We start from the raw sequence: 27,652 nt of genomic DNA, 5'->3' as shown, positions 1-27,652 counted from the left end.
AGTGGCAGAGCCAGGATGCTAACTGGGGTAGCCAGCTCCACGGCCCAGCTGCTCCATCAAACCTGCTGGGTCGGGCTGTTTGAAGACAAAATGAGACTCTCCAAAGTCTGAGCTCTGCAAAGTCTGAACTGCTGCTGTCCTTTCTAACTGGCTTGGTGCCTGGAATCCCCAGGCCTCACACCCCTGTTCTCCTTCCTTCCCACCAGGACGTCGCCACAATGCAGTTCTGTGCCAACAAGCTGGACAAGAAGGATTTCTTTGGGAAGTCTGACCCCTTCTTGGTGTTCTACAGAAGCAACGAGGATGGAACGTGAGTTCTCCGGCGACACTTCCAGGGGCACAGGTTGGAGGGTGGGCTGAACGGTGATGACTTGCTGGGCGGGCTGGCTTGGGCCATCTCCCCCTGGGGCTGCCCTGGGGCACCTGCTCTGGGTAGATGTCAAGGGGCCCCAGGAGCTCCAGGGGCTCCTGGCCACTCAGATGGGGCTGGTGGGGGACAGATGGCAAGCCCTCAGTGACATTCTGAGGGTCTTAGTGATGGCGAGTGCTGGGCGGGTCAGAGATGGAGGCAAAAACAAGCGAGAACTCGGGGTCCCTCTGACAGTCCACTCCTTCTTCAACATCGATCAGTCCCCATCTCTAAACCTCGTCTTCACCCATCCACAGCCCTCCTGACACCCCACGACACGCGTCCCCCTACTTCTTCCTCCTCAGCATGGCAAATCTGCACCCGTCTCCCCACCTGGCCCCACACTCTGCCACAGGCTTCATTCAAACTCCCTCCCATCTTTGAAACCAACTCCCCCCCCCCCAACTCTCTTTCTCTCCTCTCCTTCATCTGGAAGCCACCCACAGTATGATGGAAAGACACACGATTCGTTAGCCAGTGTAGGTCTGTGATGTACACAGAGGGACAGATTCTAGGTTGAGGGTCTGGGGACCTGAGTCCTCTCCACCAACTGGCTGTGTGACCCCAGACAAGTGTGCCCCCTCTCTGGGCCTGTTTTCCCATCAGTGAAGTGATCTGGTTGGACGAGGCGGTCTCCATGGTCTCTTTAAGCATCATAGCTCTGGGAGGCTGCGGCCACTTAAGGCTGGGACTCTGCAGAATAAGGAAGCCGTGGGGCCAGGGAGGTTGATTAGAGAAGCTCTGCTGGCGAGGGGAACTGGGGAGCAGGTTTTGAAGGAGAGAAAGAAAATGGGTCCATGAGGGTTGGGGGTTGGGAGGGGAGGGAAGGCTCAGGGAAGAATAACACTCTAGAGAAACAGTGTGTGCAGCACTAGTGTGCCCTGAGCAGAGGGCAGGGAGGCCTTGCTAAGGCCCCTAGAATCTGAAATTCTGTGTGTGTGTGTGTGTGTGTGTGTGTGTCTGTCTGTCTGTCTGTCTGTTGGGGGGCAGGGCAGCAGGAGAGAGGAGGTGTTTCACTTCAAGGGAAAAACGGATTTTTAAACCTGAACGTAACAAAACAAGGGAAATTTGGTATGATCATTTGCATAACAAAAGGATTCTTTGTCTCACCAGAGGACTGCTAGCAGAATTTCTTTAAATAATCCTTGTTGACGTTGACTTGACTTGAGGGAGGGAGGAACAGGTCGGAGTGATGTTCTGGGCGCCCATGGAAATGTCCACGCAGGTCCCCTCGGGTAGGGCCGCCCCAGGGCTCCTCTCAGAGGGGAGGGCCGGCTGGCCGGCAGCGGCGAGGGGCTGGGGCTGAGGAGCAGGCGATGGGTGTGTTGCAGGGCGTTTGCCCGTGATTAATCCGGTAGAGCGGTGTGTAGGACGGATGGGGAGGGGGCGGGGGCTGGGAGAGACTCGTGACTGACACGGAGCGCAGGTGGGAGGTGCTGAGCCCGGCGAGCTGCGCCGTGGAGACGGGCAGGGGCGGCGGCGGGAGGGGAGGATGGGGCGAGAGGCCGGGGCAAGGCCTGGCACGGCAGAACCGGGGTGGGGGCTGCAGCCACGCCCCCTCCCCGGTAGAGGAACTGCGGGGAACCCAGAATGTTGAAAACAGCAGAGGAGTTGGTCAAATGGGGCCGGCGATGGGGGTTATTTGAGGGCGGGTTCCCCTGGAAGCAGTGGCTGGATCTCTCTGGGGTGGGGGGTGGGTGCAACCCAGGGCAGCTGGAGAAACTGATCCCGAGGGAGTGAAATGTCACGCCTGCCATCCCAGGAGGGAAAAGGGCAGGAAACATCCACGGAGCACCCCCTGTGCTCCCGGCCCCGCACATACCTTGTCTTGTTCAATCAGAATCACTCGTCTGGGAGCAGCAATGTGGTGACGGACCGCCGGGCTTGGCCAGTGGCAGCCAGTCATCAGCTGTGTAACTTAGGCGAGTGTCAGAGCTGATGGAACTTTCTGGGATGGTGGAAATGTTCTGTATCTCACTGTCCCGTATGGTCGCCACCATGTATAGCTGCTGAGCCCCTTGAAAGGGAATTTTTTTTAAAAAATTTCATTTCAGTTAATTTAATGTAAATAGCCATATGTGGCTAGTGGCCACCATTCTGGGCAGTGGAGCGCTACCCTCTGCAGTTCAGTTTCTTGGCAATGGGGAAAATCCCAACACTTCCCTCCCAAGGAAGCCATGAGGATTAAATGAGTTAATTCGGGTTATTAGAGCAGGGCCTGGCGGCATTCCTTACGGTTCTTTGGGGAGCTCAGTCACTTGCCTGGGGCTGCACAGCTGGAGGCAGCGATGCTGGGACCCCAGCTCACATCTGTCTGAGGCTGTTGGTTCTCACCACCCACCCCCGCACCCCACCCCCGGAGCCTGTGTTGAAATGAATTGAACTGAGCTGGGAGATGACTGCGGGGACCATTTCCGCACCAGGGCCTCGTTCCCCACGCAGCAAGTACATCAGGGGATCAGGGGCCTGTGGATTTAGCGATGGAAGGGGAGAGGTTGGGAGAGCATAAAGAAAGTGGTTTCAGGCAGGAGTCTGAAGCGGAAAGCAGACCACATAGGGCTCAGGAAGAAAGACATATAGGGAGACATGAGGCTTAAGAGCGTAGCCAACTTGCTCTGGCAGTTTGGCCAGCCTGGGAGAGGAGCTCGAGAAGGCAGGGGTTCCAAAGAGGTGGGGAGGCTGAGAGGGTCCACAGTAGGTCTGGTGTCTGTTCAGGTTGGAGAGTGAGGGTTTTTGCGGGGTGTGAACCTCCCCCCACTGCCCCACCGCCAGTTGCTGCTCCAGATTCTCCCTTCTGTCCACTTCCCTCATCCCGCCCTACCCCAGCCAGGCTCCTCTTCCTGCCGGACCTGCTGCCCCAGCCGCGGGCAGCGGTGGCCCCTCCTCCCCGCTCCCCATTCCTCTCATCGCTCCCCATTCCTCTCATCGCCAGCTCTGGGGTGTGTGCGGAGGTCTCCCACATGAACCTCACACTCCGGCGGGTGGGCGAGAAGGAGCACAGAAGAGAAATGCTGAGCCGTGGTGACAGGAATGACATTTTGACTTGAAAATTGCCAGAGAAGAAATGGCACAGGGCTGTGTGCTTAAGGGCGGGGCCCAGGCACCTTCCCGGGTGACCTTTCCAAGCCAGGAGGTAGCTGGGGTGGGTGCTGGGGAATCTCAGGGGCACAGACCCGGCCCTCAGCTCCACCTGGGCTCCCAGCTGCCCCTCCATGGGGGCTTCCAGGGCAGGGCCCCATCAGGCATGGCATGGGGAGTGGGCTGGGAGCTGGATGGGCACCCAGCTGGGATGAAGCCAATTCTGCACTTTCACTTTGCAAAGCAAGCTTGTGGATTCAGACTAGAAGAACCGAGAGGGTCTTAGAGATCATCTCAGCCAGGGGCTTTAATTTCACTGGCTTGAAATGCCAGTGAGAGCTATGGAAACTCTCCTCTGAGAAACACATTTATTCGTTAGTTCATTCCAAAAAAATATTACATGAACACCTGACTAAGGGCCAGGTGCACTTCTGAGCACTAGAGTTATACCGGTGAACAAAGAAGACAAAGCCTTGACCTTATGGAGCTTACATTTTGGTTTCAGACTGTAAAAGAAATGAGAAAGACCCTGTCAAATGTCAAATGGTGACAGATGGGATGAAAATAGCAGTATAGAAAGGGACTAGGAACTGTCAAAATCAGGGGAGCAGGGGGCTATAAATTTTAGATAATGGTGCTCTGGGCAGGTACTCATGTCACAGAGATGACATTTGAGCAAAGACCTGAAGGAAGCGAGGAAGTGAGCCAGGAACATGGGAATCTGGGTGAGAGTCGTCCAGGCAGGGGACAGCAAGCACGTGAAACTCAGACACCCAGTTCTACCGACGATTTCAAGGGTTCACAGATTCCTAAAGCCCACCCCCAGATCCTTCCATGGATCTCGGATGAGGAACGTCTGATAGTGGCCAACTCCTTGGGATCACAGGTGAGGAAACAGAGGCCCAGAGGGGGACAGGCTTGTTCAAGGTCACACGGAGAGCAGCAGAGGCCAGAACCACATCTCTTGACATTGCTGCCTGGCACAGGGATCCTCTCTGCAGCATTTTCAAGAAGTGGCTGTCTAACTTCTGCTTGGATGCTGCTAGTGACAGGCAGCTCATCACTTTACGGAGCCACTCTTTCTACTGTGTGGCAACTGCTGAGATGAGCCTGCCAGCCCCTCTGGTGTCAGGACTGATGGCCTTCCTTCTCTCATCTGCCAGGTTCACCATCTGCCACAAGACGGAGGTCATGAAGAACACCCTAAATCCAGTCTGGCAAACTTTCTCCATTCCTGTGAGAGCCCTCTGCAACGGGGACTATGATCGGTGAGATGAGAAAATGTCCCTCTCCCCAAGCCCAGGTGCAGGACGCACGGTCACATGGATGAGGGCCAGCCCATCAATAGGAGCAGACCTCCTGGAGCTTCGTGCTAGTGGCCCTGCACAGGGTGGGCCTGGGAGTCCCTCTGCCTCCCTGGGCAGTGTCTGCTTTTCATCTCTTCACAGCACCCCCCATGCCCCGCCTCTTTCCTCCCAATCTGAGTTCCCATTGGTGGAAGCCCTCCCAGCTGGGAGTTGGGGGTGGGGGCTGGAAGGTACCAGGGATTTCTGGGAAGCCAGGGTGTTGGGGCGCCCGGCCTGGAGCTCAGTGGCTGATCTTTTCACTGTGCCCCAGACAGCAGATCTAATTGCAGGCAGAGGTGGCCTGGTCCCCACCAGCCCCAACTCCTGGCTGAGGGTCTCTGGGGAGTCAGGATCCTAGGGTATGCTCTGCCAGACAAGTTGCCATAAGTGAGGGTTAGGATGCAGTGCAAAGAGCTCGTGGGATTTTTTTGATCCTTCAAAGCCTACTCATAATACACATTCTCACTGTTTGAGTGCAGATTGCTGAGCGTGGATACCAGATACCTACTTTCTAATCCTGGCTCTGTGACGAAAAGGCACTGTCAACCTGGGCAGACTCTGGCCTGTCTGAGCCTCAGTTTCCTCATCTGTAACCTGGATATTTAAACATCCACCTACCTTGTAGGGCTGCTTTGAAGCTCACACGATACAACCTATATAATAAGGCTCTGGTATGGAGACCTGGGTTCAATTCCTGGGTCGGGAAGCTCCCCTGGGGAAGAAAATGGCAACCCACTCCAGTATTCTTGCCTGGAGAATCCCATGGAGAGAGGAACCTGGCAGGCTAGAGTTCGTGGGATCATAAGAGTCGGACACGACTTAGTCCTGTTTTTCTCTCTTTCTTGCATAAAACACTTCCCTGGTGGCTCAGCAGTGAAGAATCCACCTGCCAATGCAGGAGACACAGGTTTGATCCCTGGGTAGGGAAGATCCCCTGGAGAAAGAAATGGCAACCGACTCCAGTATTCTTGCTTGGGAATTCTCATGGACAGGGGAGCCTGGCGAGCTACAGTCTATGGGGTTGCAAAAGAGTCAGACATGACTTAGCAACTAACAACAACAATGCATAAAACACCATTCAGCATTTCATCCACAAATGTTTGTTGACTCCCTGCCATGTGACAGGCACTGCGCTGGATGCTGGGAAGTCAGCAGGAAACAGAACACACAGTCTTCACCCTTCACCCAACCTCTCGGAGTTTACACGCTAGTGGGGGAGGCAGACATTAATCTAATAATCACACAAAGAAACGTGTAATTACAAATTGTGGAAAGTGCGGCGGGTGGGGGAGAAGGGTTTGTAGGATGGAGCTGTAACACGGAATTGGTCCGTGTTTAGTCACAAGAACCCAGCCTGGTTTCCTGGTGATTGCTAGAGCTGGTGGGCAAGCTGGTAGGGGCTTCTTGGTCAGGGCTGCCCAGGTGGCCCTGGGCAGGCTGGGCCTCTGCTGGCCACTCCGACAGGAACACTCGGCTGTCAGAACAGACACCTCAGGGTGCCCCGGCTGGTGGCATTGGCGTGGGTTCCCCAGTATTCTGTTCCCAGTGGCTACTGACAGGGTATGTGTGGTGGGTGAGGGGGCAGGAATGAGCAGATGGTTGGCCTACAGGCACCCCTGTCTCCCTCCCTCTAAGGCTGCTGATCCAGGAGATGAAGCAGCTTCTTTTTCCTGCCTCTCAGCTGGGAAAAAACCACCGCAATTTATTCCACAGATGGTCATGGAGCACCTACTGTGTGCAGGGGCAGCTGTGTGGCATTCAAGGGAATGTAGCTGCATTTCCGGCTTCCCAGGCGGCTCAGTGGTAAAGAATCTGCCTGCCAAGCAGAAGAGGCAGGTTTGATCCCTGGGTCAGGGAGATTCCCTGAGAAGGAAATGGCAACACACTCCAGTATTCTTGCCTTGGAATTCCCATGGACAGAGGAGCCTGGCGGGCCACAGTCCATGGGGTCACAGAAGAGTCAGGCATGACTTAGTGACTAAACAGCAGCAGCAGCCACATGTCCATTTTCAGGGGGATTATAGCCTGACCACAAGGAGCACACATGTGCACACATGTATTTTATTTCAGTATTATTATTATTTTGGCCGCCCACGTGACATGTGGGATGTTAGTTCCCCGATCAGGGATCGAACCCGCACCCTCTGGAGTGGAATCACGGCCACCTGGGAAGTCCCTGCACACGTGTATTTCAGATAGCTAAAGAGCTGTGCAAAATGAGGCTGGAAACAAAAAAAGGCCTTTCAATCTAACAAACTCCTCTGTCTGGCCAAGTCCTGGGCCTTTTAGGGTGGTGGGGAATTGAGGGGGTTGAAGCGATAGGGTCTAAAGGAGGCTCAGGGGAGGGTGGAAGGTTGAGGAGGGGTCAGTTCCTGGGGACCAGGGCTGTAGGAAAAATGGTTGGGATAGAGAGGAAAGGAGGGGGACATTCAAGGTTGGGGATGGAAGCATGTGGCAGCTCAAGTCTCAGGGGTGGAAGGAATTGGGATTTCTGAGCCCATTGCCTAGAGGTTCTTTTTGGGGGGGTCCAGCTGACCCCCCACAGCCCTGTATCTCAGGGAAGGGCTCCTAGGGGCCTCAGAATCCAGCCTTGTCAGGGTCAGCCAGGAGGGCAGCCTGGCTCAGAGGCCTGGCCTCACTGTTCAGTCATGGGAGGAGGTGAGGGATGGTGGGGGGGTACAAGTCGCGAGGAAAGTCCAGGTGGGCTCCCATCCCCCATCCCATGCTGAGTCCTGGCTTCCCCCCGAGATGGCCACGCAGCTTGGGCCCTCCTCCAAAGCCAGGAACACTGTGATATGACTGACAGCGGGGTGAATGGAGCAGTCATGTGTGTCATCCTGGCCTGGTGAGCCCTAGGGTCACCTGCATACCCAGCAGCCACTCAGGGGCTGCTAGAATTTAGGAGGCCCCCGCTGGGCAGGAGAGGGTGGGCCTTGTGCAGGAAAACAAGGCCCCTTTCCACGCCTTCCAGGGCACCACCTCTTGCAACCTCACAGGACACATTGGCTTTTCTTCTAAGCCAGCCAGACACCGGGCACCGTCTTCAGGTGCCATGGAAACACTGAGCTATCAGACCCAAGCCTCCTTCTGAGGTTGTTCCCAGGCCAGGGTGGGAGACAGATGGGTCATAATCGTAACAGCAAAGGCTCCTATAACACTTTCAAGGTAATTGATATATGTGAACTAATTTAATCCTCCCAACAATTAGTAACCTTTGCTGAAAAAGGTACAAATACCACCCATATCTCATTGGTATGGAGACTGAGGCCCAGAGAGGTTAAGTGACTCACCCAGGGTCTTACTGCCAGCCAGTCAATGGTCATACGAGGAGCTGGACCCCAGCAGGCTGACCCTAGAATCTGTGTTCTTAAACTCCAGCGCTCTGCTGACAAATGATCAAGACATGGGGTGAGCGTGGTGGGATTGGAGAACAGCTCTCCGAGAGCTTTGCCCGCAGGCTGGGGCAGATCTGCTTTGAGTCTGGAGGTCAAAGGAAGACTCCAAAGGCCTGACATCTACCTAGATGTGGGAGTGAAAGAGACAAAGAGGTTATCAGGGTTTGGAGCTTGGAGGATGAGGGATGGTACCACTGATGGAAATGGGAAGTGTGACAGGGAGCCAGGGTATGTGGCTATGGGACAGGGACAGTGGGTTTCTACTCAGGGGAGAAGAAAACAGGATCTGGGGGTCCCCAGGAGAGGGGTGGCAGAGGTGCCCAAGGCCCCAGGGGGAAGGCACGGTCAGCAACAGGAGAAAGAAGAGGGGATGCCAGAGAGAAAATAGGGGTCCAGAGGTGGGCAGCCATAGCAGAGGGGAGAGATGAGCAGAGGGTTCAAACAGAAGTATCAACTGCTATTGTGAAAAAGAGGGCCAGGGGGTGAGAACAAGAGGTGTGTTGAGAAAGGGTAGTTTTCTTGGAATGATGGGGGTGGAAGCCAGTTAATCTTTTTAAGATTTACTGAGTCTTTAGGACACGGGCCAAATTGTGTCCTAATTGGTTGAAATACAGTATCTTATTTGATGAATTTAAATTTCACAATAACCCTAGAAGGTGGTACTAGTGAGGTGCCCATTTCACAGATGGGGTAATGCAGGACCACAGATTCTGTAACATTCCTGGGCAACGAGAAGGTGCATTTCTCTTCTCCAGAAGTCACCTCTGGTCTGGCCCTGTGATTTGGGGTTCCCCTAGTTTGGGGTCCCTCTGACTTTACTGTATTTCCAGTCCACATAAGGCCAAACCCAAGCGACCCAGCTGAGCAGAAGTGGAGTCAGAGGAAGTCGCATCCAGATCAGAATGAATCTAGCCCTCCAGTAGGGGGATGAAGGCCCTTTTCCTGCCTTCTGCAGTCCCCCTGCTCTGTCCTTGAATATTCCGTGACTTGAGAATTTGTCTCTGTTCAACCACATTCTTCAGGTCGGGCTGCTCTCACTCACACCTTCATGGTGAATGAGTAGCTTTTAAAAGAGTGATCAGGGCGCTGGGTTTTCACTTGGAGAGAGGAGAGGCTTCCCAGGACCCGGTGGAACTGTGGCCCCTTGGACTGAACGAGTTGCATCTCCTTTGAGCCCCACTGCACACTGAGCCCTGGGAGGGGCCGGGCACAGTACTGCGGCCTCAGCTAGGAGTGTCTTATCCCAGCGCACACATGTGCCCCCTGAACCCAGACAGAGGAGGCAAAGCAATGCTGTACAGCCGGGGTTGCCCAGTGCCCCTGCCATCACGTCTCCTGCCTGCCTGGGCCTGTGAGGCTCGATGCTTCTCTTCCTCTCCAGAGCATCTCAGAGTAATGGACTGACTTCATTAGCTTAGGGTGAACCCCGCAGGGCCTGTCTGCCCTGGGAACTTGTAAGCATCAGGGAAGCGTTCCTTCTTCTGCTGGGAGAGGCAGAGGTTCATTAGGAGCAGACCCGCAGGTCAGCTCGGAGGAAGCTACAGACAGAGGTGCTTGGTGTGCTGGGAGGGAAGCCGGGCGTCTCTGCCAACGTCCCCCATCCTTGCAGGCTTGCTGAAGCTCACACACACCACGCTCTGTCATCCCTGCCCCACACATTCAGAGACCCACGGGACACCAGCTCCCAGCCCCGAGGCCTGGTGTCACTACTGACCGGCTCTGGGGAAAGCCAATCCCTTTGGAATTTTTTTTTTTAATATTTACTTATCTGGGGTGCACTGGTTTTAGTTGTGGCTCACAGGATCTTCGATCTTCATTGCAGCAGGCTGGATCTTTCGTTGCAGCCTGTGGGGATCTAGTTCCCTGACCAGGGATTGAACCCAGACCTTCTGCATTTGAGCACAGTCTTAGCCACTGAACCACCAGGGAAGTCTCTCCCTTTGGGATTTTGTGGAAGAAGGGTCTTGTTACTCTGGCCCACTTCACGAAGTGTTAGAACATCTTGGTCAGTCAACAGGTATTTAATAATATGTATATTACCTAATGGGCTTCCCTGGTGGCTCAGCAGTAAAGAATCCACCTACAATTTGGGAGCCGCAGGAGACATGGGTTCGATCCTTGGGTCAGGAAGATCCCCTGGAGGAGAGCATGGCATCCCACTCCAGTATTCTTGCCTGGAGAATCCCAAGGACAGAGGAGCCTGGCAGGCTAGTCTAGTGGGTCATACACAGTCGGACACGACTGAAGCATCTGAGCAAGTGCGCAAAACAGTCTCTGAGGGTGAAGCCAGTTGCTCAGGGCCACACAGCTAAGCGCCTGGAAAAGTTGGGATTGCCACCCAGGGCTGCCTGCCTCAGAGACCACTGTCTTCTTCCCTTTCTGCCTCACTGCCTCCCAGATGAGGTGCTCTGTGTTCTGAGCCTTTTTATGCCAAATAAGATGTTCATTGTGTGAGGTCATTTCATTGCCCCACACCCAGGAGCCCCTTCTCCTGGGTGCTGACCCCAGAAGTCACCACCTGACATGAGCCCTGGCTGGGCCTGTGCTCAGGGGTTGGGAGCCAAGATGTGCAGCCTAGGAGTGGCACACGGGGTGACCTGGGGCTGCCCAGCAGGGGCTGGACGGTGACAGAGCCGTTAGTAAGTAGTCAAAGCTGTGTCCAGCTTCTGCCACTGCCTCCCCCATCTCTGGGCACTTCCTTCTTCCCCGGTTCTGGAGGTTGCAGCATCCAGGCTCCTGTGACACCACCCCTCGCAGCCATCCCTGGATCCTTGATTGCTCAGGAATCTCACCCTCAGTGGTCTCAACCTCAGCTGCAACTTCCCGTCCCCTGAGGAGCTTTTAACAATTCCCTGCACAGGCTGCACCCCCAGGCCAATTGATTCTGAATCTCTGGGGTGAGGCCTCACCATCGGGATTGCTAAAGCTCCCCCATGGGATCCAATGTGTAACCAAGTTTGAAAAACAGTCCTTTCATCTAGAGAGGTTAGCAGCTCTGGCAGCACATTAGAATCAGCCAGGGGACTTGTAAGAACTACCCGTGCCTGAGTCCTTTCCATACCAATTGAACATGCCTTCTGGCGGTGGGATTTTTAAAAAACCTCCTCAGTGATTTTTTTGGATATCCAAGGCTGTGGCTATGAGTGGGGTCCTTCCACGGCCTCTGAGCATGGGACTGTCCCTGATCTGGTCACCTGAGGGACTAGTGTTGGTGATCCAAGGGGAGAGACTCCTTGCTGAGGTCCCTGAAGGTCCCCTGCAGAGCTGGAGGGGGAGGCTCTGGGGAAGGACTGGGAGACATTGGGGAACAGGGTCCTGGCTCAGACCCTCACCAGCTGTGTGACCCTGGACAAGTCACTGGGTGCCCTTAGGGCTCAGTTTCCCCACCTGAAAACCAGTGGCTGGAGGTCATGTCTCCAGAAGATGCACAGCAGTAGCGCTTGTGGAGACTTTCAACCTAGATTCCTGAGCCCTGCCCAGAACTGCCAAGAATTGGACCTGGGGGGGCTCTGTGTGTCTGAAAAGCTCCCTGGTGATCTGCCAGGTGGCCAGGCTAGGATGCTACCAAGGTCACTTTCAGCCTTGTCATTCTGGGAATCAGAAGTTGCAGAGCCCAGGTACCCAGGCTCAGGTGTCCCTCATTTAAGTAAACTGCAATGGTGCCCCACTCCAGTACTCTTGCCTGGAAAATCCCACGGACGGAGGAAACTGGTGGGCTGCAGTCCATGGGGTCGTTAAGAGTCGGACATGACTGAGCGACTTCCCTTTCACTTTTCACTTTCATGCATTGGAGAAGGAAATGGCAACCCACTCCAGTACTCTTGCCTGGAAAATCCCATGGACAGAGGAGGCTGGTAGGCTGCAGTCCATGAGATCGCTAAGAGTCGGACAGGACTGAGCGACTTCACTTTCACTTTTCACTTTCATGCATTGGAGAAGGAAATGGCAACCCACTCCAGTATTCTTGCCTGGAGAATCCCAGGGACGGCAGAGCCTAGTGGGCTGCTGTCAGTGGGGTCGCACAGAGTCGGACACGACTGAAGTGACTTAGCAGCAGCACATGAAAAAGTATCCCAAGTGTGGCCTGAATGCGAAAGTGGAGAGAAGGAGGCATTTTTAGAGACCCAATGCATGCCAGGCGCCTTTACCAACTTGTCTCCACAGCTGTGCTGTATGGCCCTTAATTGTTGTTTAGTCGCTAAGTCCTGCTTGACTCTTGTGACCCCATGGACTGTAGCCCGCCAGGCTCCTCCATCCGTGGGATTTCCCAGGCAAGAATACTGGAGTGGGTTGCCATTTCCTTCTCCAGGGGATCTTCCTCACCCAGGAATCGAACATACATCTCCTGCTTGGCAGGCGGATTCTTTACCACTGAGCCACCGGAGAAGCTCCAGGGCCCCTTACTATGCCTCCTTCAAAATGATTTCGTGGCTCAGTGAGGTTAAATGACATCTCCAGGTCCCACTGCTCAGGGCCCAGCATCCCAGTCCACACCCCAGCCACTTTCCACTCCTTCCAGCCCACCAGCCCACCTTCAGAGGCCTAGGTGTTTTTTTTTCTTCCCAGAGAGACATAGTGTTTTGTTTTTCACAGGAATTCAAAGGATTTCTCTAATTGGCGGGCTTCTGTGCCCACCCCATTTCACATTTTGGTAACAAAAAATCCAGTTGCTGCCCAACCTATGGGGCATCCCTCCATTTCTGGAACAGTTTCTATGCCGATGCGGGAGAATCCACACCCACCCCCAGGCCCCAAGGAGGCTCATCTGAAGGCAGACAGTGCCTCCTTCTGGGAGCTCCAGAACCCCAAGGCCAACTCCCTGTGGCCCTGAGGAGCTGGGCTGCGGCCACAGGCGGGATGATGAGATATTCATAGAACACCGGCCCAGGCAGCCGCCTCTGCCTGCCCCATTTAGAACTGAAGGCTGGAGACCCCGGCGCCCCCCATGCCTCTCCTACCTCCCCAGACCCTGACCCCGCAGAGGGACCCGGGCGTCTGCCCCGTCTCTGGGCATCCCTGGAGGACGGCTGGCACCAAGGGTTAACCTGCAGCCCTCCACCACCCTCCTCTGCCTCTGGTCTGCTAGCCTGCTGCCATGGAAACGGGCTAAAAATAAAATGGGCTCCCAAAGCCCAGCACCGAGCTCAGGAGTCAAAACAAACTAATTAAAGCAGCCAGGCTAAAATGTGAAGATAATTACGCCCTCACTCGGGAGCCAGTCTGGCATGGAAAAGCTCAGAGTGCCATCCCCAAGTCAGGGCCCCTGAGCCCACCCCTGATGGGCGGGGGGGCCGGGGGCTGCCCACCACTCAGACTCCTCGGACCCCAGGGTCCCACCACACAGTCTTGTGACTCCACCCCAGGAGAGCCCACCCTGCTTAGGCCTTGGATCTAGGGAACACCACACTCCCCCTACGACAGTCCCACCCCGGCAGACTCAGAGTAAGCCTTCATGCTGGGACCTGTGCCCCCTTTGGGGTGGCCAAGGGGAAGGTGGGTGAACTAGAGTCTGAGGTTGCTTCTCTACATCTGGCCTGAAATTCAGGGAAGTCTCTATGCAGTTTTGGGGCTGCCTGAGTCCCTGAGACCTGAGGCTGCAGAATCGCTCCTTTGTCTCTTGGGCCTCTCCGCCACAGGCCCTGAGCCTACTGGGGGTCCCTGTATCCCCTTTTGGACCAAGAGCAGGAGAAGGTCCCCATTCTGAGGCCATGCAGGGGCTGGGTCAAGTCCATCCCACCACGGGCCCTTTGCCTTACAGGACCATCAAGGTGGAGGTGTACGACTGGGACCGAGACGGCAGGTAAGCTGGCAGAAAGACAGCAGGTGAGCGGGGAGGGGGCCGCCCCTGGGAGGAGGGCGGGTCTTGCTCTCTCGAGAAGAGGGCTGTGCCCAAGCCCCCCACGCATGGCAGCTCTGGGGTGAGGGGCCTGGGTTTTCCTCGTCCCTGCCCAGCTCCGCTGAGGCACCAGAAGGCCAATGTCCTGCAGGACATGGCGCAAGGGGAGTAAGAGGCCTCTTCCTCAAATAGTTGTTTAGTGGCCAGCCCAGTGTCTAAAGTCTCCCCCACACTTGGGAGAATTTAGGATTTTCTGAAATGTGCATGTTCTAAGGTACAGGCAGATGTTAGTGACCTCCTGAGCGCTGGTGACCACATTCTCTGTGTGAGGCTAAGCACTGTGGGGTGATCTAAGTGCAGAAGACTAGCTGGCCCTCAGAGACTTCTGAAATCCAGCAGGGAGGCCCTTGACTCCTCAGAGGAGCTGTTTGCAGGGAGCAAGGCCTGAGGGAGCAGAATTTGGGGGAGGTGAGCTTTGACGCAGACAAATGGCCCCAGGAGCCGTGAGGTAGAGCCCGAGGAGGGCTGAGTCCAGCATTGGGGGGGGGGGGTCTTCCTCTTCTGTGCATCTGAGTGCCCCCAAGGAGCCAGTATTGCTGGGAATCCATAGACCAGGACCAGAATAGGCCTCTCACAACTTTAGCAGAACCCTCACCCGCTCTTGCCAGTTGAACCAGATCCAAGTATGCCATCCCTCCTGACTTTTGTGAGCCCTGCATCCTGTGGTGCTACAGGGGGTGTCATAGAGGGGCTTTAAGCCCTGCAGTCTCCACTGGTGCCTCCTAAGTCTGGGACGTGGACAGGGGATGCCGTGGAGAGCGGTGCACACGCAGCTCTAAATCGGGCCCCAGCTTCTTCCAAGGAGCTCACCTTTCCAACATCTTCCGATAGAGAAGCTCCAGCACCAGCACTACCTCTGCCAACTCACCCTGGCCCCTCCTCTCTCCACTTTAACCACATTACAGGCAAGTTGGCCTCAGACTTCCACCCACCACTCACCTCATCATCTTACCCCGGGGTTCCCCATGCTTCACCTTTGCCAGGGAAGCTGGAAGTGGCTTGAAAAAGCTGGCTTAAAATTCAGCACTCAAAAAGCTAAGATCATGGCATCCAGTCCCATCACTTCATGGCAAACAGATGGGGAAAAATGGAAACAGTGACAGACTTCATTTTTCTTGGGCTCCAGAATCACTGCAGATGGTGACTGCAGCCATGGAATTAAAAGGCACTTGCTCCTTGGAAGAAAAGCTATGACAAACCTAGACAGTGTACTCAAGAGCAGAGACATCACTTTGCCGACAAATGTCCATATAGCCAAAGCTATGGTTTTTCCGGTAGTCATGTACGGATGTGAGAATTGGGCCATAAAGAAGGCTGAGTGCCGAAAAATTAATGCTTTCAAACTATGGTGCCGGAGAAGACTCCTGAGAGTCCCTTGGACTGCAAGGAGATCAAACCAGTCAATCCTAAAGGAAGTCAACCCTGAATATTCACTGGAAGGACTGATGCTGAAGCTGAAGCTCCAGTACTTTGGCCACCTGATGTGAAGAACTGACTCATATGAAAAGACCCTGATGCTGGGACAGATTGAGGGCAGGAGGAGAAGGGGCAGTAGAGGATGAGATGGTTGGATGGCATCCCGACTCAATGGACATGAGTTTGAGGAAATTCCAGGAGATAGTGAAGCACAGGGAGACCTGGCATGCTGCAGTCCATGGGGTTGCAAAGAGTCAGACATGACTGAGATACTGAACAACAACTGGAGGTGTGGCCACCAGATGCCATCGGGTCCCACCATTAAGGGGCTCATATTCTGAAGGCCAAAAGCTGTAAATATGTAGACAAAACACAGTGTGGACTCAAGGTATCACACTCCAGCATGTGTTTCCAGCCAGCATGTTCACCAGTGCCTGCTACGGGACAGTGACGGTGAAAGTTAGCCACCCACAGAAGGTGTGGGAGTTCTGCTTTGTACAAGGTTCTGCTGCACTTCAACATCAACACACGCTTGTGGGGCAGAGAGGCAGAAGACATAAACACTGCAGAAAACACTTCGAGCTGCCTGGACTGACCTAGCGCTAAATGTCTTTTCAAAACATGTTATTGGAAAAATGTCAAGTGCACAGAAAAGTCAAGAGAAGGGTTTAATGAACACTTTAAGCCTGTCAGCTGACTCGGATGAATGTGCCACGTGGCCATAGTGGCTTCATCTGTGTTTTGCTGATGTAGGTTAAGTTACAGACATCATGGCACTTTTACCTCTAGATATCTCATTGGGAATGTCTAAAAAATAAGGGCATTTTTCTACCTAACTGCACATGTCATTATAGCACCAGACACATTGAACAATAATTCTTGAATATGATCTAATGTTCATTTCATATTCAAATGTCCCCAGTTGTCCCCAGAATACCTTCTATTGCTCGTTCAAGTAAGAATCCAAGTATGAGAAGTAGGTCCCATTCTCCAGGACCCAGCTCTTTGCTGGGTTACAGCTGGGTTTCTGGACCCATGGGTGACACTCGGCTCTTCCCAGGGCCCCACCATCTCTGCTGGTGTGGACCCCTGGAGCAGAGGCGCTGGGCAAAACTGGAGCCCAGAGTAGGGACGTGAGAGGTGGGGAGATGGGTGTGAGCAGCAGTGAACAGCCTGGGCCTCGTGTCCACGTTCTCAGCAGCGCCCTTCCCTTGCAGCCACGACTTCATTGGGGAGTTCACCACCAGCTACCGGGAGCTGGCCCGCGGGCAGAGCCAGTTCAACATCTATGAGGTGAGGTGGGCTTTGCTCTGACGATACGTAGCTCCCACGGTCTCTGAGGCCCACAGGGAGCCCTGGCTGGGGTCTTTGCATCTTCTCCTGTGAGGTGGGTATTATTCTCCTATTTCACAGTTCCAGAGACTGAATCTCCGAGAAGTGAGGGGACTTGACCAAAGTCAGAAAGTGGCAGAAGAGGCCAACGATCTAAGTTTATCTGACTCCAGATCATTGAGTTATATTCCACACCCCCAGCCCCAAAGAGAGCTCTTCCAACCAGGCAAGGGGATAGAAGGGCAGGTGGGGCAGGAGGTGGGGCCCAGTATCAGCAGGTTCCTGGCTCCAGACCTGAGGTCCTGCCTCCTGCCTTTCATCAGAGCAGTTGCAGGGCCTGCAGAATGTCTTCTTTGTCCTAGAAGGAAAGAGAAGGACAGGAGCTGGGGCGCCTCCATCTAGACTGGGGAACCTTGAACAAGACGCCCAGTCTCTTGGCTGATAAGAGCGTCTGCCCTCAGGACAGTCTCTACACGGAGCCGCTGCCTGTGTGTGCTTTTCTCTCGGGATTCGCTCCCAACCTCACAGATCCAGGTCAGGCCCTGCTTCTCTGGTGGCCTGTTTTCTGGCACCGAAGTGAGGCAACTCCATGGACAGCACAGTTCATGCCAGACCCACTGAATTGCAGATACTTGTAACGCTAGTTTACGGCCCAGGGTTCCTATCCCAGCTCTACCATGTATAAGCTGGGTGACCCTGGTTGAGTTCCTCCCCCACTCTGTGCCTTGCACACTGAGAATTAAATTACTAGAACCACGCCTGGCCCCTGGTGAGCATTACGTCAGTGCTATCTCCTAGTATCATCTGTCGAGCGCCTGGGTGCCAGGAGATTTACATTTCACAACCATCCTACGAGCTGGCCCTGTCCTCACATCGCTCAGTGAGTGAAGTCGCAGAGCTGGCTTTGACTCCCATCCCTGAATCTGAGTCCCTGCATTGCTCCCAATCCCTGCATTGCTCCCTCAACCTGTATCTCTGTCCCGAGTGGACAGGTCTTGTGTTCCAGCTGGAGCAAAGTGCCCCAAGGGCAGACTAAGTGACAGCCCTTTCTGTTGCCCTATTCACGTTGGCCTGGGCCCTCCTAGGCACATAGTAGGTGCTTATTATACACCCACACTGAATTCAGTTCAACAAGGCTATTTGTGAGAATGGAACGTGGATGGATTGCTTTGTGAGAGCTCTGACACTCAGTTAATCGCTTTGTTTTCTGCAAGGACAAAGGACGGAGCTGTCTCTTTTCTCCCACCCAGGCAGCAGGCTCCGTCTTTCTCTGGACTTTTTTTTTTTTAATTTATTTATTTTTGGCTGCGCTGGGTCTTTGTTGCTGTGTGGGCTTTTATCTAGTTGTGGCGAGCGGGGGCTACTCTCTAGTTGTGGTGCACTGGCTTCTCAGCACGTGGGCTCTGGAGCACAGTTGTGACGCAGGAGTTTAATTGCTCTGCTGCATGTGGGATCTTCCTGGATCAGGGATCGAACCCATGTCTCCTACATTGGCAGGCAGATTCTTTACCCCTGAGCCACCAGGGAAGCCCCTCTCCAGACTCATTTTTTTGGCCACGCCACATGGTATGTGGGATCTGTTTCCCAACCAGGGATTAAACCCCACCCCCTGCATTGGAAGTACAGAGTCAGGAAGTCCCTAGAATCTTCTAAGAAAATTTTTAGGGAATGGAAAGGAAGGGGTCTGGCCTTCTAAGGGTGCTTGCTTGACAGGCTCAGACGAGGCCGTGATTTCTCAGGCTTAAAGCAGGAAAGGTTAGATCGGCTTGTTTTCTCTGTTGTTGAGCCCTGCTCCCTTGCGAACAAAGAGAGAAACTGCAGCGCTGGCAAACCAAAGTGCTGTCTGCACACATTGGAAACGCCGTCAGGTAGAAAAGGAATTCGATTCTGGCTGCTGAGGGGCAGGCCTGGCACTGTGGAGGGCACCTCTGGGAGGCCGGTTTGGGCTCAGGAAGGCCTTTCTAGTGTGTGAAGTGCCTGAAGAGAGAATCGGCTTCTGCCAGGAAAGAGCCTCATCTCAGGCCCTGGCATCAGCCTGGGTGTCTGGCACACATGCCCAGCTGTCTCTGGCCGCTCCTCAGACTCAGCCTCCTAAACTGAATGCGCTGGCTAGAGTCCCTGCCACCCTCCTCTCCTCTGGCCAGCCGGTTCCCCCTCCTGTACCGTCATCACAGGGACCACGGCCCCGCATCCCACACCCAGTCCACGACTGAATCCTGCTCCTCCTGCCACCTGAATATTCTGAGGTTTGTCCTCTTCCTTCCCATCCAACCCCACCGTCACCATCTCCCCTGTGGAGGGCTTTGCGACAGCCCCCTAATGGCCTTTCTGCTTCTACTCAGTAACCCAAAGATGCCTACAAAATGGTAATTGACCACACTGCTGCCCTGCTTACTATCTGGCTGTTTATTTCACTCGCTGTCTCAGCCTGGTTCACACAGGGGAGCGGGGGGACCCTCCACCCCAACTGATGTCCTACAGGGCCCTTTACCTACAAGGTAAGGCTGAGCTCCTTCACACGAAGCGTCCTGCTCCCGCGACTTGCAGCTGAGTGGGTGGGTGGGTGGGTGGGGGGGTCGTGTATGAGCGCCGTATACATCACAGCTCTAGGAGCCCCTGGGGTCTGACCCGCTCCCCGTCCCTCTACCCACCCTCGCTTTCAGCCCCACTATGCCATCTGAGGCTCTCTGAACCTCCATACGGGCTCAGTCTGTGGCTTCGTTTGTGCTGATGCCTCCCCAGGGGCTCCCTTTGCTCTTTTTCACCTTGTTGGGCTTCTACCGGGCCTCAGAGACGGCCTGTGATGCTCCTCCCCCAGGAAGGCCCTATCTGCACACCCACCAAGTCTGAAGAGGGTGTTCCTGTTCCCTCCTCCCCCACTAAAAACAGGCCTGTTACTGTTTATCATACTATGTGCGTGCGCGTGTGCTGAGTTGCTTCAGTCGTGTCTGACTCTTTGTGACCCCGTGGACTGTAGCCCACCAGGCTCTTCTGTCCATGGGATTCTCCAGGCAAGAATACTGGACTGGGTTGCCATTTCCTCCTCCAGGGGAATCTTCCTGACCCAGGGATTGAACCCACATCTCTTAGGTCTCCTGCATTGGCAAGCAGGTTCTTTACACTAGCGCCACCTGGGAACCCCTTATCGTACTTCCTACCTCCCCCTCCAAAGACCATGACATCCTCAGGGGTGGGAGTGATGTCTCACTCACCATTGTATCCAGAGCCCTGCATAGCTCCTGGTCCTGGGAGCCACTCAGTGCCCCCTTACACAGTGGGGCAGACCCCATACCAGCCCTGGGGACCCTGGAGATGCTGGGGACATGAGGAGAGGGAGAGAAGGCTTCAAACTCCAGCCCAGGAGTGGGGAGGTTGCTGGCCCCTAGGGGGTGCTGGTCGCCTGCATGGCGTTTGGGTGCAGCCACTTAGGGCTGGAGAGGCTGGTACATGGGTAGGGGGGAAGGGTGTGCATGCCCAGTGGTGCTGGAAACCCCAGAACAAACAGGATGTTTTCTCAGTGCCCACTTCACAGGAAGATCTGAGAACAAAACAGTGCTTTAATATTGAAACAGTTATAATTAGAGAGCGCAAATGTGGAATACAGGCTAATTTAAAGAGAACAGAGATGACTTCAAACACATATGCTTGTGGCCAGGTCTTTTGGCGACGCCCAGACACCCAGGAGTCCGTGTTCATTCCTTTCTGGTGGGAGAGCTGCTCTGGAGTAGATGTTTGAGATGTGGTAAATTCTAGAAGCCCCACACCCTCATGGGACAGACTGAGAGATCCAGGCACAGTGTAGTCTTGGGGCTGCAGTGTGCCCCCATCTCAGCAGCCTGCCTAGTGAACTGTTGTCCTATGAATGCGTCAGGCAGCACCAGGTCCTCTGCGTGGCCCTTGGCCCCGTGGCGGTTCTGAGGCTGGTCTGGGTTTGTCCCCCAAACTTCTCTCCCCCGTTTCCACCTGCACGGCTTGCCAGACGTCCCACCTGAACTTACAGGTGAACTATCCCACCTGTGCCTAAACTCCAGCTCTTTCTTCCTTCTGTGTCTCCCTAGTCACTCTTGACTTCCTCCTTCTCTTCTGCCCCAGGGCCACACCCAGCCCCCGACTGCTCGAGAAACGCTCCTTCCTACCTGGTAACTGGGTTTGGTTTTGTTTTGGTTTTTCTCGGCAGGTGGTAAACCCAAAAAAGAAAATGAAGAAAAAGAAATACGTGAATTCGGGCACAGTGAGTAGCCACTCCCTCTCTGATGCGGATGTAGACTTCCGTAGCCCCGAGCTAGGTCTGGTGGCCGGAGTCCTGTGTGACTGTGCGCTTTACTGCAGGGCGTGGGAACCAGACCTAGGGGCTGGGGGTGGGCGGGTGGGGCTGACGGAGCAATGGGTGGGGGGGCGGGGACAGGCCCTGTGATACAGGATGAAAAATCCCAGAGAGAAACTCCCGTGGGGGGCTCTTCCTGCAGGAAGGAAAAGGACTTGAACTTATTGGGCTCTTACTCTGGGAAATTCCCGGCTGGGATGCTTTTCACAGGTTGTTTCCTTAAGAGGCAGACATTATCACCCCCTCGTCATAAGAGCGGAAACCAAGGCCGCAGGCTGGGAAATGACTCAACCAAGGTCACAGAGCTGGAAGGTGGTAGACATGGCAGTGAGCACAACAATTAAATCTAGAGCTTGCAGCTGCTGTAGACATGGCCCCTCCTTAACCGAGACCATCCTGGGATCACACTGGCCCAGCAGCTTCTGGGGGCTGATCTTCAGCGCATCCCTGCATTTCTTCAACAAACATTGACTGTGTGCTTCCATTGCCAGGCAGTGTTTGGGGCATGAGGGAATAAGACTGACTCAAATCCCTGCCCTCCTGGTGCTTCTTGTCTAGTTGTGGGATGGGGGGCAGAAAACAAATGCACCCACAAATACCTGTGTGTCAGGTGGTTGGGAGTGCTGTGGAAAAAAGTATAGTGACGTGTGGAATCTAGAAAAATGATATAGATGATCTTATTTACAAAGCAGAAATAGAGACACTGACATAGAAAACAAATGGATACCAAGGGGGGAGGGGTGGGTGGGATGGATTGGAAGATTGGGGTTTACATATAAAATACATACATTGTTGATACTATGCATAAAATAGATAACTGATGAGAATCTACTGTATAGCACAGGTCAGTGTTCTACAGTGACCTAAATGGGAAGGGAATCCTAAAAAGAGGGGATATATGTAAACATATAGCTGGTTCACTTTGCTGTACAGAAAAAACTAACACAACATTGTAAAGCAACTATACTCCAATAAAAATTAATTTTAAAAGTATAATGAGATAAATCGATAGAGAAAGCAAGGGCCAAAACTTGCTATTTTTATATAAAATAGTCAAGGAAAGCTTCTCTGAGAAGATAACATTTAAGCAGAGATTTAAGCAAGGTGAAGGAGTTAAGTATTAAGGATATTAAGGAAAAAGAGTTCTAGCTGTAGGGATCAGCATGTGCAAAGGCCCTGAGGTAGAGCCCACCAATGCATTTATAGAACAAACCAATGTCTTACCAGTGCAAACATACCCAAGTCTGTACCCTTCATGTCCCTCCCACTCTAGAGGGCCACCGCCCCATCAGCAAACAGCCAAATGCAGCCATTTGAGTCAGGCCAGACGAAGTCACAGACAGAGGCCCCCAGGATTCCTCCGAGGAACCTTATTTTCTCCACCTGTAAAATGGGTCTAATACACCATTCCTACCTTGCTGAAGGCACAGGGTAGCTGTGGCAGACACAGGGGAGATGCAGGACTGTAAACTGGCCTCTGCTGACCACCGTTCTCTGATTACAACTGCTTCACATGCAGGCCTGGAGTAACATTTCCTTTGTCCGAAGCTGCAGGGCTTCTCAGTGGGGATGTTGTCAGCATTTGAGGCAGAATAATTCTTTGTCTTACGGGACTTCCCCGTATGTGGTGGGATGCTTAGCCTCCCTGGCCTGAACCCATAGCTAGCAGTAGAACCCCAGTCATTGTGAGACCCCAAAGCTCTCCCTCACGTTCCCAAATGCCCCTTGAGAGGGCAGCACCTTCCCCAGCTAAGAAATATTAGATGTACAGCTAAAAAAAAGATAAGGTATGAAACCCACTGATCTCATCCAGCTTTCCTGCTTTAGCAATAAAGAAACTGAGACCCAGAGTGGGGACGTGATTTGTCTCAGGTCACACAGTGAGTTAGGGAAGGGGCAGGACTAGGCCCAGGTCTCCTGACTTTCCTTTGATCCAGCATTTCCCAATCTTTACCATTAAAAAAAAAAAAAAAAAAATCACTCAGGGTTCAGGATCCCTATTAAACTACAGATGCCCAGGCCAGTTCCCTGGGGTTCCATTTTAGGACACCCACGCTGGGAGGCTGGGAATCTATATTTAGTGCTTCTCATACATTACTTGCTATGTGCAGGATTTCCTGGGGATCTTGCTGACATGCCAAGAGTCTGCATTTCTACCCAGCATCAGTGTGATGCTGATGCTGCTGTTCAGGGACCACACTCTGAGTACCAAGTCCCTGGGTCAATCCATATGGCCACCCAAGTTCAGCAATTAATTGCTTCATCCCAGGGCCTGAAGCGGAATTCAACCCTGACTGCATGTTAAACTCAAGTGAGGAGCTAAAAATAAACCAGGGTCATATCCCTACTCCAGAAACCCTGAAAATATTGGTTTTGGGGTCCTCAGTACAGCTACAAGATGTTTTAAAAGCTCCCCCTGGAGTCTAATGATCATAGAGAAGGGGCCACTGCCACAGTCCACTCCTAGAGACTAGGGAGGCTTTGTCCATCCACAGCGAATGGGGGTCTCCAAGGCCCAACTCAGTACTCACAGACTCTCCGTTATTTGGGCTAATGGCTCATCCGCTTTGTCGAGGGGAAGCCCTACCCAGTCTCCCCACTGAGTTGATAAAGATGACTGAATCTGTACCAGTAGGGGGCGCTACAAATGCTAGAGTGGAATTCTCTGACACTGGTAGAAGGTCCCCCACCCCATTCTTGCCTCATTTAATTGACTTTGCAAGATTGAAGGCAGGATGAGAAGGGGATGACAGAGGATGAGATGGTTGGATGCAATCACCAACTCGATGGACATGAGTTTGAGCAAGCTCCGGGAGTTGGGGATGGACAGGGAAGCCTGGCGTGCTGCAGTCCCTGGGGCCCCAAAGAGTCGGACACTACTGAGCGACTGAACTGAACTGAACTGCCAAGCTTTCACTTGTCTCCACAATCCTAAATCATTATCATAATCCACTGCCAGGTAGTTGCCTGTCTTGGGAAAGCTGATGCCAAAGCTGCCAGGGGCATAGGTCAAGCAGCATCTGCTTAGGCAAGGGGGCCTCAGGTGCTCAGTTACCTCCAGGAAAAGGACAGGCTACTTAGGAGGGGCTTGGGTCTGAGAGGGTAGAGATCAGGCGATGCTAGAGGGATGAGGTGGGACAAGTAAGGTTTAAAACAAGTGCAAACCAAAGAGGCATATTTCAAGATTAATGCATGTGTGCGTGCTCAGTCCTGTCCAGCTCTTTGCAACCCCATGGACTGTAGCCCACCAGGCTCTTCTATCCGTGGAATTGTCCAAACAAGAACACTGGAGTGTGTTGCCATTGCCTACTCCATGGGATCTTCCCAACCCAGGGATCAAACCCCAGTCTCCTACATTGGCAGGCAGATTCTTTACCACTGAGCCAACAAGGAAGCCCTCCAGGATTAATAGGTAGTGGATTAATACGGAAGCATGAAGCTTGTCAGCACTGACTGATCTTAGGCCTGTGTCGTGAGGACCCCCCTCTCCCTCTGCACCCGTGTCCACTTACAGAAAACTCAGTTCCTCGACTTGAGCCCCCGTGACAGAGACAGGGCCCTTCCAGGATGCAGTTTGGCATCAAAGTCAAGAGCACAGGGTCTGGGTCCAGACAGATCTGAGTTCCCATCTTACTTGGTCACATCCTGGTAGTGTCCTTGGACACACTACATCACTTCTTTGAGCCTGTTTCCTGGGCTGGAGAATGGAGATAATAATCGTACTTCGTAGAGTTGTCATGGGCACTGTTAGCAATGATGTGGGCAAACCTGGCACATGCTGGAGCCTCCATCACCATCAGCAAAGCTCCCCTCACACCCTCCACACCTCAGTGCTCCCTGCTGACCAAGCCTCTTTTTGTTTTCAAGGTCACGCTGCTTTCCTTTGCTGTGGAGTCAGAGTGCACGTTTCTTGACTACATCAAAGGAGGGTGAGAAGAGATGCAGCCTGGTTTCTTTGGCCCCAGGGGAAGGGAAGGGGCCCCCACAAACGGACCTGAGCCGAGCTGACCCCACCTGGCCTCTCTGAAGCCCTGGCCAGAGCCTGGGATGCTGGGCTCCGAGCAGACCTCTGGTGTCTGGGCTCAGACGACTCCCCCAGAGCCCTGCAGGGCCCCGATGTGGCTGCAGAGGGCGCTCCCGAGCCACGGAGGCCTGCTTGGGTCGTGGGAGCTCTCTGTGTGGAGAGGGGACCTGCAGGTGGTAGGGACTCCATAAGACTCCATGACAAAGAGAACTAAGGGCTTAGGGAGGTGGAAAAGCCCTGATCTAGGCATCAGGAGACCCAGGCCCTAGGCCCCTCTTTGCTGTGAACTATCTGGGTTACTTTGGGCATATCACTTTCCCTCCCTGAACATCCATCTCCCCCGCTAGCGTGGAGAGGTTGGAATTAAGTGAATTCTAAGGTTCCATCCTGCTCTGAGCTTCTGATACCTATCCTATGGTCTGTCTGGGAGGCTGTGATTAACCTGCCCAGGGTCATTAGGGACCTGCAAGGAACAGGAGAAACTGGGACAGAGGCCAGGGGATGGTCTAACAAGTTTAAGGAACAGAGAGAACCAGAGGGGTTGGTTTCCGGGCCAAGGCAAGCAGAGAAACCTGGAGACTCCAGCCAAACAGCTCATGAGAGAGCCTGACTGTGCCGTGAGGTCCTGCCCAGCACGCTCCCTGCCAGGACAGGTGCCAGGGCAGGGGTGTGGGTAGCCAAGAGCCCACAGGTGCAGGCAGGTGAGTGACTACACCTGTCTGGAAAGGAGACAGGCATGGCTGTTGCCAAAGGTTCATCCCAGCCAAGCAGGCGCTTGGCCGCCTGGTTCTCAGGGCAGAGGGAGGAGTCAGGCCCTGGGAAGCCACACTTACTCTCCCATGACATGCCTCCCTGCTGCCTTGAGCCTGCAGCCCGCAGGCTTGCAGCTCTCCTTCTCCCCGCTGAGCACACGCCCTTCCCACAGTCACCCAGAGGCCTCCTCGTCCCTCCCCCACATCAACTTCAGCCCCTACCCTTGCTCCTTCCCCCAGCAAAACTGCTCTGTGCTCTATCCTATTAAAAAACCACCTCTGATATCCCATGGTAATTTTCAAGCAACCCACATCCTGTTTATCCTTCCTATTTGCATGCATGCACGCTAAGTCGCTTCGGTCGTCCCCGACTCTCTGCGACCCTATGGACTGTAGCCCGCCAGGCTCCTCTGTCCGTGGGCATAGTGCCCCCAATTTACAGGACATGGGGGGCTAGGGAAGATGATTATCTCCATTTTACAGATGTCCGAGGCCACACTGCTCAATCAGCGGCAGGGTTCATCCCGTCACCACACGCTGCGTTTCTTCCATAGTAATGAATCCACCAAGCTTCCCTTGTAGCTCAGTTGGTAAAGAATCTGTCTGCAATGCAAGAGACCTGGGTTCGATTCCTGGGTCAGGAAGATCCCCTGGAGAAGGAAACGGCAACCCACTCCAGTATTCTTGTCTGGAGAATCCCACGGACACAGAAGCCTGGCAGACTACAGTCCATGGGGTCGCGAAAAGTCAGACACGACTGAGCGACTAACCACCACCACCACTGAATCCGCCTCATAGCTGAGAGGTGGGGCGTGAGAGAGAGGGATGAGTCCAGGGGCTGGGTGCTGTGAGGTCTCGTCATCTTGCTGAGAGGGCGCTCACAGAGGCAAGCCCTGGCCCTCCTCCTCTCCTCTCTTCACACTCTGGAGAACCTGGGTGAGGGAGCCGGCTCTAGGGAGCGAGAGGCCAGCGTGCGTGTCCAGGCAGGCAGCTGATGGAGGCGTTTGTCTAGGGATTCTCTCCTCCCACACCCACCTGGACCAGGAGGAAGGCTCTGGGCACCTCTGTCCCCATGACAGAGTCAGAGATGGAACTGGTTGCTGAGCAGCCTGTTTTTGCCCTTAGACAGGAGAGGTGAGCCTGCAGGGAGTCACTTTTCAACAGAAGTACATGCTTTTCAGTCCCTTCCTTCCCTGAGCCATTTCAGAACCCAGAGCGGGAAAGACTGCTTAAGGAGTGAAAAAGCCCGCCTCTCCCTCACCCTTTTTTTTTTTTTTTTTAATGTGGATCATTTTCTAAAGTCTTTATTGAATTTGTTACAACATTCAGTTCAGTTCAGTCGCTCAGTCATGTCTGAGTCTTTGCGACCCCATGGACTGCAGCATGCCAGGCTTCCCTGTCCATCACCAACTCTGGAGCTTACTCAAACTCATGTCCATCAAGTCGGTGATGCCATCCAGCCATCTCATCCTCTGTCGTCCCCTTCTCCTCCTGCCTTCAGTCTTTCTCAGCATCAGGGTCTTTTCCAATGAGTCAGTTCCTCACATTAGGTGGCCAAAGTATTGGAATTTCAGCATCAGCGTCAGTCCTTCCAATGAATATTCAGGACTGATTTCCTTTAGGATTGACTGGTTTGATCTCCTTGAAGCCCAAAGGATTCTCAACAGTTACAACAATGCT

At 53.8% G+C, this 27,652-nt stretch overlaps 1 protein-coding gene across 18 annotated transcripts in view; it reads left to right on the top strand.

The window, feature by feature from the left end:
* The window catches only part of CPNE5 (copine 5), a 101,051-nt gene that overhangs the window by 63,534 nt on the left and 9,865 nt on the right, over positions 1–27,652 (top strand). For all 18 annotated transcript variants that reach the window (XR_014062112.1, XM_081520306.1, XM_081520298.1 and 15 more), the window contains 6 exons: positions 207–310; positions 4,651–4,755; positions 13,987–14,028; positions 16,758–16,833; positions 21,050–21,103; positions 25,064–25,125. Coding sequence is in view for 17 of the 18 variants with exons in the window: in XM_081520306.1 (XP_081376432.1) it covers positions 207–310; positions 4,651–4,755; positions 13,987–14,028; positions 16,758–16,833; positions 21,050–21,103; positions 25,064–25,125 (443 nt within the window). In the remaining variant the exon portion in view is untranslated. The remainder of the gene's footprint in view (positions 1–206; positions 311–4,650; positions 4,756–13,986; positions 14,029–16,757; positions 16,834–21,049; positions 21,104–25,063; positions 25,126–27,652) is intronic.

The sequence above is a fragment of the Giraffa tippelskirchi genome, chromosome 8, assembly GCF_054371585.1.
Source record: "Giraffa tippelskirchi isolate mGirTip1 chromosome 8, T2T-mGirTip1v1.2.pri, whole genome shotgun sequence".
NCBI classification, from domain to species: Eukaryota; Metazoa; Chordata; class Mammalia; order Artiodactyla; family Giraffidae; genus Giraffa; species Giraffa tippelskirchi.
This window is presented reverse-complemented; position numbering and strand designations above follow the sequence as displayed.